At 36.3% G+C, this 19,579-nt stretch overlaps 1 protein-coding gene across 2 annotated transcripts; it reads left to right on the top strand.

Moving 5' to 3' along the window:
• Positions 1–2,234: 2,234 nt before the first annotated feature.
• On the top strand, positions 2,235–18,171 carry mtm1 (myotubularin 1). Of its 2 annotated transcripts, none has more exons than XM_058782662.1 (15): positions 2,235–2,371; positions 4,644–4,727; positions 6,508–6,580; positions 7,827–7,921; positions 9,849–9,959; positions 10,327–10,428; positions 10,671–10,754; positions 10,920–11,069; positions 11,842–12,027; positions 12,483–12,668; positions 12,753–12,956; positions 13,198–13,290; positions 13,948–14,061; positions 15,322–15,498; positions 16,204–18,171. In XM_058782662.1, exons 2-15 carry the CDS (start codon positions 4,665–4,667, stop codon positions 16,384–16,386), a joined length of 1,821 nt encoding a protein of 606 aa, XP_058638645.1. In that variant the 5' UTR covers positions 2,235–2,371; positions 4,644–4,664; the 3' UTR covers positions 16,387–18,171. The 2 variants fall into 2 exon arrangements, with proteins under 2 accessions (XP_058638645.1, XP_058638646.1); XM_058782663.1 differs by lacking the exon at positions 2,235–2,371 and adding an exon at positions 2,418–2,502 and having other exon boundaries at positions 4,651–4,727.
• Positions 18,172–19,579: the final 1,408 nt, after the last annotated feature.

Below are 19,579 nucleotides of genomic sequence, written 5' to 3'. Positions count from 1 at the left end.
TAAAAACAAAAATGTCTCCTTTTGGTTTTTGTTTAACCTTTTCTTCTTCAGTATATCTTACTTCCATTTCCATTGGTGGTATGAGTGAAATTTATGACTACAGATAAATATTAGCACCACACCTCATTTAGTGTTGAGATGCCTGATACATACTGTGCTAAAATGATCTTATAGGGTCACAAGAGCACCACGGCCAGTATATCTCTTTGTGACTGCTTATCAGGACGAGGCGGGGACAAAGTAAACAAATTTGTGACACTACTGCTCACTTTAACTTCTGTTTTAGTCTGTTTTGAACAATCCTTAACTTTTGACACAGTTAACTTTATTTAATTAAGTTATTATGAAATAAACAGTTTCATTTCCTTCACAGTGTAGCTTTTTACTGTGGTAAATTAAATCACTATTTTCTTATCTAGAAGTAATATGCGAATGAGAAAATAAAAAAATAAAAAAAATAAAAATTAGTCTAATAAAGGTGCTCCAAAATTTTGTGAGGCAATATTTTCTTACAATCATTCAGTGAAGCCATACAGGACTCATGGAACCATGCATTAATGTGTATCTAAATTGTTTGATTTAGTACAAGCTAAAGGTTCTGCATATACAGTCTCTGTTCTTTTGCACTTGGTTTCCTTATAAATAGATACATATAAATAGCCATTTTTGGTATAGTTCCTCTTTATGCTGTTTTATGGTTTTGCCTGTTTCATTTTTAGATCAGCAGTTTTGCTTCCACATAAAAAGCTGCCTTTTTTTTGCATCAGCAGTTGATAGTTTTAGAAACTCATATCTTCATGTATCACAGTTACAGAAGTCTGGGTAAAATCAAACTTGATAATCTACACTTTGGAAAGCCACAAGTAATTCAAAGTAATACAAAAACCTGTGTGTAACTCTGTCTTGCTTTCCAGAACCATAATTTGCACAAGATGCTGTGTGGACAGACTCTAATGAAGTACAGTTAACTTCCATCTGTAAGAAGTGAATGGAATGATTGGTATGACTATGACACTGCAGGGATCAGATTGCACAGCCGTTAGCTAGACTTTACTGAGCAAGACTCTTTAGTTTGCACTTTTATGAAAGATGTTAACAGTGGCTTAAATGAATACAGACAGCTTAATATGCAAGAAAACTAATGCATTCGTGATGAGTCAAATATTAATAACCGGTAAAAGTAAAGTAAAGATGTGAGAGGAGTAAAAGAGTTATCGGTCATGTAATTATATGGGAAAATAAAATCTGTAGGCGTGCACTTTTTGGTGTTTCTCAAATGATAAACTTAATGGTGTCATCAGCTTTGACAGAAATGGGCAACAGGTTGAACACATTACAAGTTGTTTGTTATCAGGCAACAATGGCAACAGATGTATGCTCACCGTTTGTCCAAATTAGCTACTCTATTTCTGACCCTATAGTTCCAAGCAATGTTGACTGTCAACATAGAGGAGGAGAGTCATGCTAGCTGTCAAACATTTACACATATAGGCTATATGTGACCCTAGACCACAAAACCAGTCTTAAGTCGCTGGGGTATATTTGAAGCAATAGACAACAATACATTGTATGGGTCAAAATTATCGACTTTTCTTTTATGCCAAAAATCATTAGGATATTAAAGTTCATGTTCCATGAAGATATTTTCTGAATTTCCTACCATAAATATATCAAAACTTAATTAGTATTATGGCTAAGAACTTCATTTTGGACAACTTTAAAGGCGATTTTCTCAATATTTAGATTTTTTTGCTCCCTCAGATTCCAGATTTTCAAATAGCTGTATCTCAGGCAAATATTGTCATATCATAACAAACCATACATCAATGGAAAGCTTTCATATGATGCATAATCTTTGTGGTCCATGGTCACATATATGGTTAAAGTTAAAGTTATAAAGATTTTTGACTCTTTTGATTTTCACAAACTGATTATTCCAAAAGCTATTTTTTTCAAGCATTCTATTTTAATTATTTATTTTGTTAATTACTCACTTACAATAGATAGATCCTGAAGTAATGCATAAAAAAATATAGCTAAGTGTAGGATTGCCATTTTTATATTAAGATTTAGTATAAAAATGTATTCATTTTGTGTGATGAAATAAATGAGATGCTTTTAAATTGAGTATCTTCAACATCTGAAATCTTTTTCACGACAGAAACGTTAAGGTTTGACAGCAGGTTTTAAGAACGAGCTTCTTATTTCACCGTCCTTATCAAAAATACAACTCCCTAAATTCCTTGCAGTACATGACTTGACAAGTAGCCAATGGGCGCCGTGACCGCTGTCACGTGACACGGGCTGAGCGCTTCCTGCGGCGGTGCAAAACAGACTGGCGATCTGAGGGACGGAGAATTGCAGTTTCTGGGTAAGTAAAGACATTTGCAAACCCAAGATTGCTCGGGTCGCGCGTTATGACTTTTCGGCGAGGGTATGGTCTGTATTTAGGGCTGTTTGGAGCGGACTCAGGGGTAAATGTAGCACTTGAGAGCTGTCGTAGAGATAGGCCCGAGCTATTTCCTGGTCACAGTCCTGTGCTGGAATACATTCACAGTGTAAGAGCTCCCAAGAAATCGCGAGAAGTTAAAAAAGTGGACTTTTTAGACACTTGAGAAGCTTGTTGTGATGTGTATGTCGTTATCTGTCATTGTGTATGAATGGAAGTGTATATGTGCACATATGGGCCAGATAAATAGGCTACTGCTCATAATTTTCCATCACACCATCACATTAGTTAGTGAAAGTGTGTAGCTACTTTTGCCGTGATAGATCCGGGCATTTAAAGCCTTAGGGTGAGAGTTTTTGGAGTGTGAGTGTTTTGAAGTGATTGACAGATTGATTTCATTCCTCTCTCTTATCTCTAAGTTAAAAGCCATTTTCTTTATAGGCAGCAGGGGAAGAAGGCTGTAAATGTGCGTGGTCATGTAAGAGCCACAACAGTCCTATCATCATTATAAATAACTCTGTCTGTCTCTCTCACACACACACCCAGGCTGGTGCTGTAATCATTTACATGCCTGTCTCTGACCACTAACCTCATGTGTCGTTCCCTCAGGTGTCCATTTGAACCTCAGAGATCCATATTTGCCCCACAATCACTCCGAGATCTGAACTTGTGTTTTCAACATTATAGTTCATGACAAAAGTGTAAATTTAGGGCATATAGTGATTGCGCTGCTGATGTTGTCTGTATGCAGACATATTGCTGAGGTGTTTGGTATCAACATGAAAAAGCTTGTGGCATGTTTGGGTTGTTGGTTGGCTTTTATACGAACATCTTTTATATTTTTATTAAATAAAGTTCATTAAACACAGAATTATTATGATTTAATTCATGTTAATATTATACATTTCAGATAAAAATGGCTAATTGAAACGATTCATGTCCAAATTATTATGGCATTGCCATGGCACAATCAAAATCATTTTAATCAAGTGAAGATTTGTCCGCATATCTATCCCATTGCATTACTTGACATGATGTTCATTAACTTTCGCAGCTGTGGTGTTGCTGTTTATTCACAGTATGTTTCATATTTTCTTCTCACTTCCTATCACATCTGTGGTAGTCTCTGCAAAAAAAAAAAAAAATGAACATGACTGTAGTAACAGCAACTGTGCTTTTTGAGAACATTAGGGATCGTAGAAAATACATAATTTGAATGATGTTTCAGTCAAAGCTGGCCCAGGTTTGCATGTGACCAGCATCATTTTCCAACCATGCTCTACCCCTCTCTGTTTTCGTAGCTTCTTCTCGTACTGTTCTATAATTTCAAATTGAAAACTCTATACAAAGAGTTCAACAATACAGATGGCCTTGAGCAAACTGACACTTCTGTCTGACATTGTTTGGTTATAAACTTGTTTTTGCCTTGCAGATTTAAATATTTGTCTGTTTGTATTGCACATTGGTCTTTTGAAATCTTCCGAATTACATATGGTAATGGTTATTAATAAAGTTGATAATACCATGGTTATTAATGGCTTACACAGGCTATCATTCAAAAGTTTGGGGTCTGTAGGATTTTAACATTTCGGTTTCAAATAAATGCGTTCTTATGAACTTTGTTTACCAAAGAATCTTGAAATAAAAATAATCGCGTTTTCCACAAAAATGTAAGTAGCACAACTGTTTTCAATATTGATAATAATAAGAAATCTTATTTAACCACTAAATAAGCATATTAAAATGATTTCTAAATGATCATGTGACACAAAAGACCAAAGTACTGATGAAAATTCCGCTTTGCCATCACTGGAATAAATTACATTTAAAAATATATTTAAATTGAAATCAGTTAGTTTAAATTGTAATAGTATTTCACAATATATAATAATTTAATTGTGATCAATTAAATGTAGCCTTAGTGAATATAAGAGACGACTTTCAAAAAATCTTAGCAATCCCAAACTTTTGAATGATAGATGATGTGTAGATGAAAAATCACTTTATACCATTTTTGTCCAGCAAAAGCATGTTTATTCATTTGTTGCTGTCATAGTTACCCATTATAAAAATGTCAGAAATAAATATATTTTGAAAATGTAGACAGGACAGCCTACAAATCTGAACACTAGCCAGCAGAAAATAAAAATCTTTATTGTTGAGCTGAAAGAAAAATGACATGTCTCTTGTGGAGGTGGAAGAAGCAAACCCAGCGATGGCCTCGGCTCCTATAGCACCTTACAACTCCAGTCCTCTGGGGAACAGCTCCAGCCCAAACGTGAGTGAAGCCTGCGTGCAGACATGCTGTAATTGTGCTGTCCTTTGACTGTAACAGATTGTTTCTCATTTTTTCCCCTTTGCTTTACAAAACTACATTATCCTGTAAGTGTGCAATGCTGTTGTAGGAGGGTTAGACTTTCGTTTTCTGCATGAATTAATAATGCACTTCACTGGTATCAATAGAGCTGCCCTTTGCTCTGCTTTCCTATAGTATTAAGCAGCCATATAGATGCTACAGAAGAGGCATATCCTGCTTGTACTTCTTTTACATTTGAGTTATTTTAAACAGCGTTTTCAAGACCATGAAGTATTAGCGCTTTTAAAAATAATTTGTCTCACTCCAGGACTATAAGCTAGCTGCTCCAAAAGCAAATGGTGAAATTATAAATGCATTATAATAAAATATAACATATTATAATGTAATATATTTATACACAGGGTCATGATATTAAAAAAGAAAGTTGGTGTCTACGTTATCTATCTGGCTGACCTATTTTAAGACCAAAATGTGAACTCAGTCCAGCTTAGCTATTCAGTACATTTATAGAGTGATTAATACGCTTGCATATTGCATGTTGCTAAATGTGTGAAAATTGAGTAATTCAAACGGGAACTTGTCTTAGTGGTTAAAGCGAAATAGATTGTTTCCTTTAAAAGCAGAGCGCCCCTCCCTACATAAACACATGCATATGCAGTGTCTGGCTTGGCACATGTAACCTCTCTGGGCAGAGGGGATTCCAGGCAGACAGGGAGTTGGCACATCGCTAGCGCTTGAGCCAGGAGACTGCTGTTCAATACATATGTTAGTGGAGCTGTAACACCTGGCAGGTGATAGGCAGCAGAACCCGACTCTCCGTTTTTCCAGGGTCCCCGAGGACAGCTAGAGAGATTTTGTACAGAGAACCGCCCATCTGTCTCTGTGATTGCCTCTGTTTGTCTCTTTTATCTTAGTCAGTCTCATTTCTTTCTTTCTTTTTATTTTTCCTATCGCAACTTAATATGCAGAAACCACTATAACTAAGCCATTTGGGCTTGATTTCCCAGATGGCTGTGAACAATTGCAGACGAATGTTGCAGAAAATACACGCTGTACCTTTAAGATGTCTTTAACGTTGTCTCTTTTAATCCTCTTACTAGTTGGCTGTTTTTTATTCTCCCCCTTCCTGATCTGTCCTCTTCTGTTTACCCAGCTACCTCTTATTTGTGTGAACCAGGTTAGTTTCCCAGCTAGGACCACTCTGTGTGTGTGTTTGGCTGCTCCATTTGTCATCTCGAGAATACTGGCTAGACCATTACCCAGAAGCCCTTGCTTCACTCTGCCCACAGGGTTGCGACGTGCAAAACACTGAACAGCAGCAAAAGGCCGACAGAATAAACGACTACACGCAGCGAATGGCACTCTTAGCTTGCATTCCAGTTCACTAACCTTCAACTGGCAGCAGGAAAATAGCCCAGGGAAAGACAATCTGGATCCCTGATCACACACACACACACACACATAGAGAATCAGACTGGTGCTCACAGACAGAGGGTGAAAGAGGACAGTCTCCTCTTACTCTTTCTCTTCACTACTTCCTCTTCCATTCCTGTCACTCAGGTTTTTTTCCCAGCGTTTTTCTTTTCCTCTGATCAGATGCCAGTCACTGAGTACAATCATGTCTGGTGTAGAACTGTAGTGTTTTAATGTTGTGAGTAGTGTAGAAACCTTATTTGAGAGCTTTTGTGTGCGTGTGAGGGATGCGCCCATGTCAAGGCAATGTTCCTGCATGTTTTGACAGGCGTCCAGAGAGAGCCTGAAGATGGAGCCGCTGGCAGATGTTGCCATGCTGCCGGGAGAAGAGAGAGTGATCGGTGAGTGAGAGCATGTGTGTGCTTCTGGGCTCTTATTGAATAAGAATTAGTCTGATATCTCCATAATTTGGTCATACTTGTATATTTTAAAATTTGTTTTAATATTGACAATTTGTAATGTTCAAATAATGTGCTAGTTCTAAAACTGTTGATTCAAGATCGCTGATAAACTTTTTAGCTATTTAGGGACTTATGAAATGCGTTTTTATTTTATTTTTTCTGGATTCAGGTTTTTCAGTTTGAATTTTTCTGGACTCAAATTAAATTTTAGTAATCAAAAATCATGTCTAGTTAATTAAATCATGAACCCTATACAGTTTAAGAAATGTATTTAAAAAATAACATTTTAAGTAGAATGGAATATGTTTTTTTTTGTACAGTTTTGTATAGCCAAACACATTGCCTTTCAAAGTATGCTCCATTTGATAGTGTGCATGACGCATGAAAACTAGAAGGTTTCATCCTTGTCCAGAGTCTGCGCTATTTCTCTTCTAAAATTATTGATGCAAAATAATTCAGGACGCATATGCAAGTTGAACATACAGATTGTGTGTTAGAAAAATCAGGCTGCATGCATACAGTGCATGCTTACTGTGCATGAGAATACTATGAAATGTACAAATGTTCACTGTACACATTACCTTAGCATAGCACTTAAAATGCTTAATAAAGCACCTAAGTGAGTCAAGTCAGTGTTGCACCTAAGTGAGTCAAGTCAGTGTTGCACACTAATCATCGCCTAAGTGCTCTGACTTATGAAAACCAACCCAGTATTTAAACAGTTTTAACCTTAAAATCATGGGGGACATTGTTCATTTGTGCGCCATCCAGTGTTTCACACTCCAGTCCACTAGGTGGCGGAAATGTTTACCTGCTGCTTTAGGCTTTTTTACGGTGGCTGCCAACCAACATATTGGCAAGGATGCAGCATTACACAGTTGTATTTAATAATAATAAATAATAGAGGGCTTTAAAAATAAAGTACCTGGCAGGTCATGTGATCTCAAAATGGCAGCCCCTATGAGGGGGGACCGCTCTTTTGTTATATACTATAGTTTTGTCTTGAACACTGATATGACTGGAGTCTTCATTTAATGCGAGTGTACAACATTTTGATAAAACATATTTGTCGAAAGTAACTTTAATGCACCTTGAATTGTTTCACACAGAAATTTTAAGACTAACTTTATGGGATTAAATAAATGTTGAGCTTTATTTGTATTTCATACTCTCTTTTACTCCTCAGATAAAGACATCATCTACATCTGCCCTTTTAATGCTGCAGTCAAAGGAAAGGTGTTTATCACCAACTACAGACTCTACTTCAAGAACACTGACTCAGTAAGAGAAACTTTCATTTTCATTTCCCAAAATTGCAATGCATTAGTTCTCTACGTGTTCAGGCACAGTCATTCTGAGGCCATGTCAGGTGCTCCTTTAAAACCAGCTTATCCATTTCCTTCTGTCTTTCAGTCTATCCTTCTCAATTTCTCCTTTGAAGGCATGTTTCCGCATTCTTAATTTTGGATCAAATTTTAGTGTCCACCTTTAGTTATAGCACACATCTGTTAGTCTGTATTAACCCTTGTGCGCTCCTTATTTGGGAGTCACACTCTTGGTCTTTACGGTCAAAAGTGACAGGACACCTGAAATGCTGTTTTTTTTTTTTTCTTCAGTAAAATCAATCTAATATATTTTTGTTCAATAATATTTTTCCTTTTGTATTTTGAGAGAATTTTATGGTACTAATTAATATTTATGCAATAATTATGATCAATTTCTCCCATTGAAAATAGTACAAAAAATGTATTATTTTTCTTTTATTATTTATTATTTTTCAATTTAGGCCTTTAAAATCCAATTTTTTAATGCAGATTAGCACCTCCTGGTGTGAGCAAAGAAAGAAAAAACAAGTAATTTCATGGTGTAACCACTAGTTGCCTGTATAGGACTCTATAGAGAGGCTTGTGAATTCCCTAGTTGTTTTTAGACATAATTGTTTACTTTTATTAGGTTGTGGATATAAATATATATTTAGGCATTTTTTGCATTATTATTATATAGGTTATTATATAGGTTTTTGCATTATTATTAATACGGTCAACCCTGAACACAGAAAGCATTTTGTTACACAAAATATTAAAACTCTATAAAAATGTAACAAAAATGAACAGGAATGCTTTATCAGAGCCTAATCCTTTTGGGTCTGATCTGATTTCAACCTCTTATTTCACTCTTCTAACTCATTTTGGCAATATGGTTATAGCCATACCAATTTATTTGAGTGTGTATAATTGTGTATGTGTGTGTCTGTGAGTGTGTGTGTGAGTGGATGTATCTGTTTTACACTCTTGATGTTTTAGAGTATAACCCATTCCTTGCTGTCCACTTTTTAACTGCATTGTAGTTGAATTATTGATTTTATTTTACATAGTTGCTGTGTTACAGGCACACCAGTTCATTGGGGCGTAGATGTTTAGCACTCTAGATGTTTTAGAGTTTCACCCCTTCATTGCTGTGCAATTTTTTTTCTGCATTGTTGGGGATTTGTAGATTGTACACACAATTTTCTGTATTTTTAATTTTTTTCCCATTCATTTCCTATGGTATTCATAAGACCATGAGTGTGACTATTTTTTTTACGACCACTTAGCTTTTTCGAATCATGCCCTCAATTTTTTTGTGTGTTCACTTACCAAGTGCCATAAAAGTCACAGAGTTTCGTACCATTCTGGTGAAGCTACGATTTTAAAAATTCAAAATGTACAATTCTCCGGTCAGAAATGACCGAAGACCGCACAAGGGTTTTAAAAGAGAAAAGAGAAGGATATGAGAGGACAGGAAGAAGGAGGTTATTTCATATCACATCATATCAGAGAAAGGCTTTCATCTCGGTTCTGGCTCTGACCTTGGTTGGCACATGGTAGCAGACTTCTGCAGCCCTGTCTTGTGGATGTTTTGATCATTGCTGGGGTCTGTTGCCATGATCTGTCAGCCTGGCAAAGTGGCAGAAAGAAAACAAATCCAGCAGTACACAAAATTGTGAAATTCATCGATACAGTAATCTTATGTTTTACATTGAAGATCTAGTGGTGTCACACAAAAATGTTAGTGGACTGGTTAGATGGAACCAAAGACCTATTAAACAAACTTAATGTGACATGCTTTAGCACATATTTACTATAATTGCAAGGAACTGAAAGTTTCACTTCTGAGGTGTTTATAGTACATATATACGTGTAAGATTTTTGTCACTTCCTGTCTATAGGAGACACCAGTTACCCTGGACGTGCCATTAGGTGTCATAAGCCGTGTAGAGAAGATGGGCGGAGCCTCCAGTCGAGGAGAGAACTCCTATGGGCTTGAAATCACCTGCAAGGTATCGCTCACACAAAGCCCTATAAATTCATATTCCATAATTGCTAATGTATGGGAAAGCAAATGAGGGGAAAAGTGGTAGTAGGGTCCTGAAGTATCACCAGCCAGATTTGAACTCGACGTACTGCATGTGTAGTATCACACAGTTTTTAATATCCACTAGCTCCAAAAATGTTTTTGAATATTTTCTATAAATGTTAGTAGCATAAGAGCACTTCTTTACAGCTTCTGCTTTGAATGTAAACCGCTATAGTATGAAAATATGATAGGTTAGGTTAAAGCAGAACTAGCATCCTCTTTTTGAAAGTCTGACATTCTCAAATCGTTTGGTGTGTGTGTGTGTGTGTGTGTGTGTGTGTGTGTGTCAGGACATGAGGAACCTACGATTTGCTCTGAAGCAAGAAGGCCACAGTCGAAGAGACATCTTCGAGATTATTTTCAAATATGCTTTCCCACTGTCTCATGGAATGGTTAGTTTTTGGTGTTTAATTTTATTCTCAAATGATTTTATGAAATATAAATGAATGAAATTATTTTTAGATTCATTCAGAAATGATTTAAAACTAAATGAATCACTTCTGTGAATTTTATGCAGTGCGATTAAGTGTTGTTTCAACAATTTAGCATTTCACAACTGGCTTTCATCAGTAGCAGAATGCATGAAATACTGGTTTAACTTACTCTCTCACTTTTCTTTCTTTGACTTTCACAGCAACTCTTTGCCTTTCTGAGTCAGGAGAAGTATGAGGAGAATGGCTGGAACGTTTATGAGGCCATGGAAGAGTACAGGAGGCAGGTGAGGACCAGATGCCAGGACTTGTGATAGTGTAGAAACAGTCGTGCTGCCCTTTTTCATCCTTCTCACACTTGCAAATATAATCATTCTAATGTAATGCCATAAAATACTGCACAGTGTACTTTTACTAAAGATTGTGAGTTGTTTTTCTGTTCTGGTTGTCAGGGTGTACCCAATAGTGAGTGGAGGATCACTTTCATCAATAAGATCTACGAGCTTTGTGACACCTATCCCACAATTCTTGTTGTTCCATACAAGGCCACAGATGAAGATCTTAAAAGAGTCGCTACCTTCCGCTCCCGCTGCCGCATCCCGGTGAGCTCTTTTACAGATGACCAGTACGAACGGCCATAATCATGGTGTGGTTTTGTTGGAAGGTCATATTTGAGCTTCTGCTGCATAATGCAGGCTGTTTTGTGGAAATGTTTGGAGAATGTCAATTTCAGTTTTTGCACATAAATAAGAAAGCAGTGCTTTTCAGATTTATGTGATAGTATATTAACTTTCACCACATATTTACTGTGATATGTGGTTGGATGTTTATATATCTCTGTATGATGATACTGACAGAGATGCATTAATATTAAAATTCTGCCCAATGCAGAAAGCTATAAAAAAAATGTTTTGTTATGGCTGATAACCAATAAATGATGATGACCAATAAATACCCAATATTAAAATTCTGTGCTAGTTTGTCTAAATAAATGATAAAAAATAAAATTCTAAAAACTAAAATCAGTCATTTTAAATATTATAGATCTGCTAAAGATAAAGAGTGATTAACAGTTGTATTACACTAATACTGTTTTTAAAGATTACATGACAGAAAATGTCATTTTAATTTAAAAATAGGGAAATAAGCATGCGCAATTGTGGATAATATATATACAATTTTGAATATATATCCAGTTTACTAATAAAAAAGAAAATGCCTAATACTGGCAGATAACCAATATGGTATCAATACAAATTGTGCATCCCTAGATGATGATAAAGCATCTTCAGTTCAACAATGTGTTTTATATATATATATATTTGTTGATAACTTGACCATCTGTAATGATGATGTGTTTCCTTCCCCACTCAGGTGTTGTCATGGTTCCATAAAGAGAACCATGCTGTGATCACACGGTGTAGCCAACCTTTGGTGGGAATGAGCGGCAAGCGCAACAAAGATGATGAACGTTATTTGGACCTAATCCGTGAGGCCAATGGTACTACCAAACTCACCATCTATGACGCCAGGCCTAATGTCAATGCTGTGGCAAACAAGGTAAGGTTCCAGAGGGTTACTGATAAGTGGGGATTATTGGCAGGTGTGAGAGATTCAAATTCAAAAAGTTCTTTGTTTACCTCATATCTAACTTATGGCCTTATCCACTGAAGGTTTGGGCTGCTTTCTGTTTTCCAGTCAGTCTTGGACTCTTGGTTTGTATTAGACAAACAAAACTGTTTGCTTTTGCATGAGTATGTTCTCAGTTTTCGTGTGTTGCAAAACTAATTAAAAGCAAAACCAACCACAAAGTGGACCCAGAACTGGAACACTGTGGGGCTTGAAAGCTATCCTACACTGAACACCGCTGACAGAGCATTTTGAAATGGCCTTATTGATCCATTTTTTTTTCTTGCACAATGTGTTTAGGTACATGAAGTGTGAAAGCAAGTGTGCAGAATTTCTCTACATAATCACATATCTTAACCTGTACACTTCTCACCTCTTACCTCCAGGCCACAGGAGGGGGTTACGAGGGCGACGATGCATATCAGAACGCTGAGCTGGTCTTTCTGGACATCCATAATATCCATGTCATGAGGGAGTCACTGAAGAAGTTAAAGGACATTGTCTACCCCAATGTGGAGGAGTCTCATTGGCTCTCCAGCCTGGAGTCCACCCATTGGCTAGAGCATATTAAGGTTTGTCTTGTTTATTTTTCAGGCATACCAATATATTATAAAACTCAGCATGCTCTAATGTTACTACCTTCCTTCTTGCTCTAGCTGGTGCTATCAGGGGCCATCCAGGTGGCTGATAAGGTGTCTTCTGGGAGCTCTGTGGTGGTGCACTGCAGTGACGGCTGGGACCGCACAGCTCAGCTCACCTCTCTGGCCATGCTGATGCTGGATTCATACTACAGGACTCTCAGGGGCTTCCAGGTGCTGCTGGAGAAGGAATGGATCAGCTTTGGACACAAGTTCGCTTCAGTGAGTTCCAACTTAGTTTACAAAGTCTTGCATCTGTAAAACCACACATGTAGTGATAGACTTTGAGTTCTCTCAGCCATGTTATTAGGTGATTATAGCGTTACTACAGAATAAATAAGTGTAAACTACATCTGAGTGTATTATCTTTTGTGTAAACAAAAAAAAAAAAGAATCTATCTCTTGGTATTAACGTTATACTCTGTGTGTGTGTGTGTGTGTGTGTGTGTGTGTGCGTGTGTAGAGAATCGGCCATGGAGACAAAAACCATGCAGATCAGGACAGGTCACCTATCTTTGTGCAGTTTATTGACTGCGTGTGGCAAATGACTAAACAGGTATGGATCTAATTGTCTTAGCATGTAAACTATCATGCTGCTCCAAACCTGCATGGCTTTCTTGGTTTTGCTGCTGTTCAGTCATTGTGGACGCTGATATTTAAATATGTAACCTTGAGAGAGATTTGAGTGAGAAACAACTTGACAAAGCAAGCTTTGCATGTTGTCTGCACTCTTAAAAGTAAAGGTGCTTCATGATGCCATAGAAGAACCTTTTTTTGTCTAAATGGTTTCATAAAGAATCTTCAACATCTGAAGAACCTTTCTGTTTCACAAAAGGTTCTTTGTGGCAAAAGATGGTTCTTCAGATTATAAAAAGTAAGAAAGAGATGGTTCTTTAAAGAACCTTTGATTTAATGGTTCTTTATGGAGCCAAAAATGGTTCTTCTATGGCAGAACCTTTTAAGCACCTTTATTTGAATGAGTATGCAGTAGTATTAAGTACTTCATTGGAACTTGAACATCATTGTCTACTTTTATAACATAGAAAACAGCATCTTAAATGTCTCTTGAGTACAGCAAAAGAAACCAGATCATACAGATTTGGAATGCATTTTCTTAATGTGTTTTGTAAAATGATTTTATCCAGCTAATTAGAGTTTAATGCGTTAATGCAAGTAAATCTCTTTAACTTTTCTCTCTCTCCCACATCTGCAGTTCCCAACAGCGTTTGAGTTTAATGAACGTCTCCTGGTGGTAATCTTGGATCACCTGTACAGCTGCCGCTTTGGCACTTTCCTCTACAACTGTGAGAGTGCCCGTGAAAGCAATGTAAGAAATAACAAACAAACACACACACACACACACACACACACACACACACACACACACGTCACAAACAATTGGTGTGTCAGTGATATTAAACCACATTAATATGCAAACCTTGAATGTCCTTCCTACCCTGAATATCTGTAAAGTGTTATATTTAATAATGCAATCCATAATAATATTTCTAACTGATTTTGCATAGAGCCGCTAAATGGTGGCCTTCCAGATACTTCCAGATTGATAGTTCTGAGTTGAATTGAGAAATTAATATGAATTAAGAATGTCTTAATATTTTTTTCACTTTGTCAAGATTTTTAAAAATCCTTTGTTTATTTCCTGGTTTAACTAGATTTTGAATCACAGATTACAAATGTGCTCTTAATTTTGGACTTCACCGTATATTAATTTATAATTATTACATGCATTGTGGAAACAGGCTTGATCTATTAAAATGTTCTCCACTCTACCTTTCTTTATTTTTATCACACCTTTGTCTCTGAATCTCTGAAATCCAATCTTCTTCACTGCTTATTGGAGGCCACTTGTCATCAGTGAGATATATTGGCCTTTGCTTGCTTTCTCTCACACGCACACATTGCTTTTTATTTCTCTCTGCGCTCATTGTGTGAAGTAGAGCATGAGTAAAAGGGATGCTTCAGTGACTCTCAGTCAGAGTAGAATGCACTTTGGGGAGATGAAACATTCATTCTGGTGGCCCTCTAGAGCTGTCCATTGCTATAACAATGTTAGGGAACACAGTCCCACTTTACATCTACTGCTAACCGAAGGATTCAACACCTTACCTGCTGTCTTACCAATATATTCAACAGCTTAATAGCTGATTCTGTATTACCAATTACTTTAGTTACACCTGTACTTTAGTTCAAAAGACATTTTAGAATGATTTCTGAAGGATCATGCGACACTGAAGACGGAAGTAATGGCTGCTGAAAATTCAGCTTTCCCATCACGGGAATTAATTGCATTTTAAAATAGATAATCATAGAAAACAGTTATTTTAAATTGTAATAATATTTCACAACATGACTGTCTTTACTGTACTTTTGGTCAAATGAATTCAGCCTTGGTGAGCATAAGAGAGGAATCTTAGTTATTCCAAACCTTTGACTGGTAGTGGAAACTGCTTTGATTTTTTTAAACATAGAATAATACTTAAGATTCACTTTAAATAATGGAGTAATGTTTATTCAAAATGCTAACTTTCTGATTCTTCTATTCTTTCCATGTTGTTTCTTTCACTAGAACGTTCGGGTGAAGACGGTGTCTCTGTGGTCTTTTGTGAATAGTGACACATCCTTGTATATAAACCCCTTCTACACACCAGAGTCCAGTCGCGTGCTTTACCCTGTAGCCAGCATGCGCCACCTAGAGCTTTGGGTGACTTATTACATCAGGTGGAACCCTCGCATACAACACCAGGTATCAACATACATTCACAATCAGGTTGTAGCTTCCATAGCATTTTGTATGGTGATAAGCATCATTTAAGCTGATTTTTTTAGGGTATATACAAACAGATTTCTGAAGGGGGGAAAAGCATCTGCATCTTGTCTATAGTGGGTGTTTCTGCCTCTGGGTGGGATTGAGTGTGTGTGTGTCTGCACACCCGATTCAGCGGTGCAGAAAATCCTCTCTCTCCAGTTTAATTACGTCCTGACTGGCACTGCAGTGAACTGTCACTCAGAACGTCCTTATCACCACACACACACACACATTCTGTTACAGACGTTTTGCAGGAGCTGCTCCAGCATTGGCATAAATAAGCGTTTTACCACATTAGTCATAACAAAGATTAATGCTGTTTACCATTTACATATTAAATACCACCAAAACAATAGATCCAAAAAAACATTCAAATGTAATGTGTATAGACTATAGTGCCACGTTTGAGTATTAAACTGGACATTCTTATTATAATTATCCAGCTAATCATAGAAAATGCTTGACCGAGAACTAATATTCCTGCATCTTATTATGTGCATCAAAAAACATTTGTATCATAAAATGCAGATGTGATCAGTTTCCTTTCTTTGAAGTCAAACAGTGTTTTTGCTGCCCTCTGGTGGCTATTTGATGCATCTGTCACTTAACGTGTGCGTGTTTGTGTATATTTGTGCATATCAGCAACAGAGTCCAGTGGAGCAGCGCTATAAGGAGCTACTGGCATTGAGGGATCAGTACCTGAAGAAACTGGAGGAATTGCAGCTGTCGGACTCCGCCCCCTCCTCCACCCACTTGACAAACAGCTCCACCCCCAACGCTGCCACGCCCAATCAGCACATCACACACTTACAGACACCGTTTTGATCTCACTCACAAACTGTTACAGACGTTGGACACTTGTACATAGCAATAGTGATAATTATGGTAACACAATTAGTAGTGATGTCGACGATAACGAGTAACTAAACAATTATGCAATAAACCACAGTACGGCCTTCATCACGCAAAAAACGTTAAACGAAAAGAGAAGCCTTAAAGTGACAGTGCTGTTTTTTTCACGCCGCAAATCATGGATGAAAGTGAGGCAGATTATGTGTGGGTATCCCAGAAGCCACTTGGATACTGTTTGCAATGGTCATGTGACGATTGAAAGCGATGGAATCGGATGGACGTATGTGGATTATGTGTTGCGTTACGTGTGTTATTAGGGTTCTAAAGTGTCTAGATCGGAGTGAAGAACATTTTTGAATGTTGAGCACTAGTAAGATGGCATCTAAATGGTGTTCAGAGAGTGCTGGTCTTGTAAACTGTGGTCTGTGTGATGTGCAGTCAATCCAGTATCAAGCAGGGTCCTCAACCTTCGGTAGAGCAATCGTTTCATTAGTATGCTTGGTTTAACTGCTTGACAAACTCAAATGGCTGACCTCAAAAGGTAAAGGAAGCAAATGTGTTGTCTAAATGTCTTACTTTTTCCTCCGTAAATGTCATTCGCTGCTCAGGTGAGTGTATGATATGGTAGGAAAATGTTCTGAAGCGATTAATATTAGCTTGTTGAACAGAACCAGGGTTTTTAAGCGAGCGACGTGGATACCTTTTCGGTGCCTTTACTCATATCTGAGGTTTTCAGGTGTATGTTTTATAGCGAAAAGTTTTTTTTTTTTTCTTTATGGCAGCATCAGTGGTAGAATAGAGTCATTTCCATTCACTGTGCGTTTGAGCAACAGGTTGTTTCTTCTCCTGCTGAGTTCTGGAGTTGAACAGTTTGAAGCCCTACATGCTAGTGGCTTTACCCCATAAAACGACGTGCAGTTGCCACGGAAAGCAAATATTTTGTTTCTGATGGAGCTGACAGTATTGCTCCCAACGAGACGTAGTGTAGTCTGCAAAGTCTTTTGGGTAGGACGGAGCGGTGTGTTTGAGCTGTCCCAAATTCAGCCTTTTCTTGAGGAAGAGAGCGGTGACTGACACGGGGTTATAGAGGAGGGCTTCATTGAGTCATTGCTCATGCTGCCTCGGAAAACTGAACTTCTAAAGACTTTGACCTCAATGAGGATATGAAGTTTAAACCATAGTGTGCGAAGAAGACAAACAAGTTCAATAAACAAACAAACCATTTGCGGTTGGTTGTTTTTAGGGGGGAAAAAGACAGAAATCTATTTTTTATTTTGTACAAGTACCAGAACTATGTAATTACCTCAAACAAAAACCTATTTTACTGTTGAAAGTTCTATTGTTGTAAAATATAATTATTTTATTCAGTGTAAAATTTGACAGTTTTATAAAAAGGAAAGTAATTAGAAAAAAAAATGTTTTGGTTGGTTTTGGTAATTGTAGGTAATTTGTTGGACATCCTCTTATAATTTCTTTTCTTTTTTTAATGGGCATTTAAGTTTTGCTTTGTAACATTTTAAAGATCTGAAAACGATCTGATTCTGTAGGGAATTCTTTTGTTCTCAATCCCATCGCATGAGATTGAGTGAAGGAAAGCTGCACTCTGAATTTTTTTTCTGACATTATCTTAAGTTAGACATAACAGTTTAGAGGGATCTATTTGTGTTTTGTATTCCCACATGTATCCTTTATTTGTTGGCCAGCTATTGTTCTGTACATAATGCTGATTAAATTAATTTAAAGAGTTCACATGGAAAAGACTGTATGCTCATTATTTCAGGCATTCTGATTGTATGAAAGTAGGCTTTATTGTTACTTACATTACTGTTATGTGCAGCACTTGCATAGCATATAGACCACCTGATGCAATTTACCTTTTGTCTAGAGTGACTGATCACATTTAAAAAGATGTTATTCAAGACCTTCAAGCATGCATGACTGCAATGAAAATGCATACTCTAAAGACCAAAATGTGTGTACTATCAAAGTCATATGAAAACAGCATACTTACAGAGATTATTACCTAGAGATTATTGTTCTAAAAGCAAACAGATGCTTCCTTAGTTATTTTAATGATGTACATGCCTCAAATTAGCTATCTATTACGAAGTATATTTGATTGAAAATCATAAAATGTACACTGTAAAAAGTGATAAGTTGACTTAACTTAAAAAAATTGAGGAAACCCGTTGCCTTAATTTTTAAGTAAATGATCATTTAAAAAATAAGTTAAGTGAATTATCAAATTATCAAGTAATTTTAAGGCACCGGTTTCTTAATTTTTTTTAAGTTAAGTCAACTTGTCACTTTTTCCAGTGTACATTTAGTCCAACATACAGTAAAAGCTGATATAGTGAAATATTATCACAATATAAAATAACTGTTTTCTATTTTGGTGCATGTAATTTATTTTAAAATGTGATGTTAAAGCTGAATTTCCAGCAGCCGTCAGTCTTCAGTGTCTCATGATCCTTAAGAAATGCTCATTTAGAATATGCTGATTTGATGCCCAAAATATTTTTTATCAGTATCAATGTTGAAAACATCATTTAGTGCTGTCAAACCATTAATCGCATCCAAAATAAAAGCTTTTGTTTACATAATATATGTGTGTGTGTATATATATATATATATATATATATATATATATTGTGTGTGTATATATATATATTGTGTGTGTGTATATATATATATATTGTGTGTGTGTATATATATATATATTGTGTGTGTGTGTGTGTATATATTATGTGTGTATATATTGTGTATATAAATACAAACATGCATGTATATATTTAAGAAAAATGTTATGTTTATATATTAAATATATTTATAGATAATATAAAGTATAAGAATATTAATATATAAATGTATAAACATGCAAATATTTTCAATATATATACTGTATGTGTGTGTATTTACATATACATAATAAATGTACACAGTACATATATTATGTAAACAAAAACTTTTATTCTGTATGCGATTAATCGTTTGACAGCACTATTAAATATGGATTTTTTTTTTTTTTTTTAAACTTTTTTTCTTTGTTTAAATATATAAAATATTCCAAATCTTTTTGTTTAAACATCATCTCTGGTGAAAAAAAAAATGCATAGGCACAATATATATGGCTGCCGATATGCTAGTGATCTAAATATGGGTTTGG

Source organism: Onychostoma macrolepis, chromosome 07, assembly GCF_012432095.1.
Source record: "Onychostoma macrolepis isolate SWU-2019 chromosome 07, ASM1243209v1, whole genome shotgun sequence".
Taxonomy (NCBI): Eukaryota; Metazoa; Chordata; class Actinopteri; order Cypriniformes; family Cyprinidae; genus Onychostoma; species Onychostoma macrolepis.
This window is presented reverse-complemented; position numbering and strand designations above follow the sequence as displayed.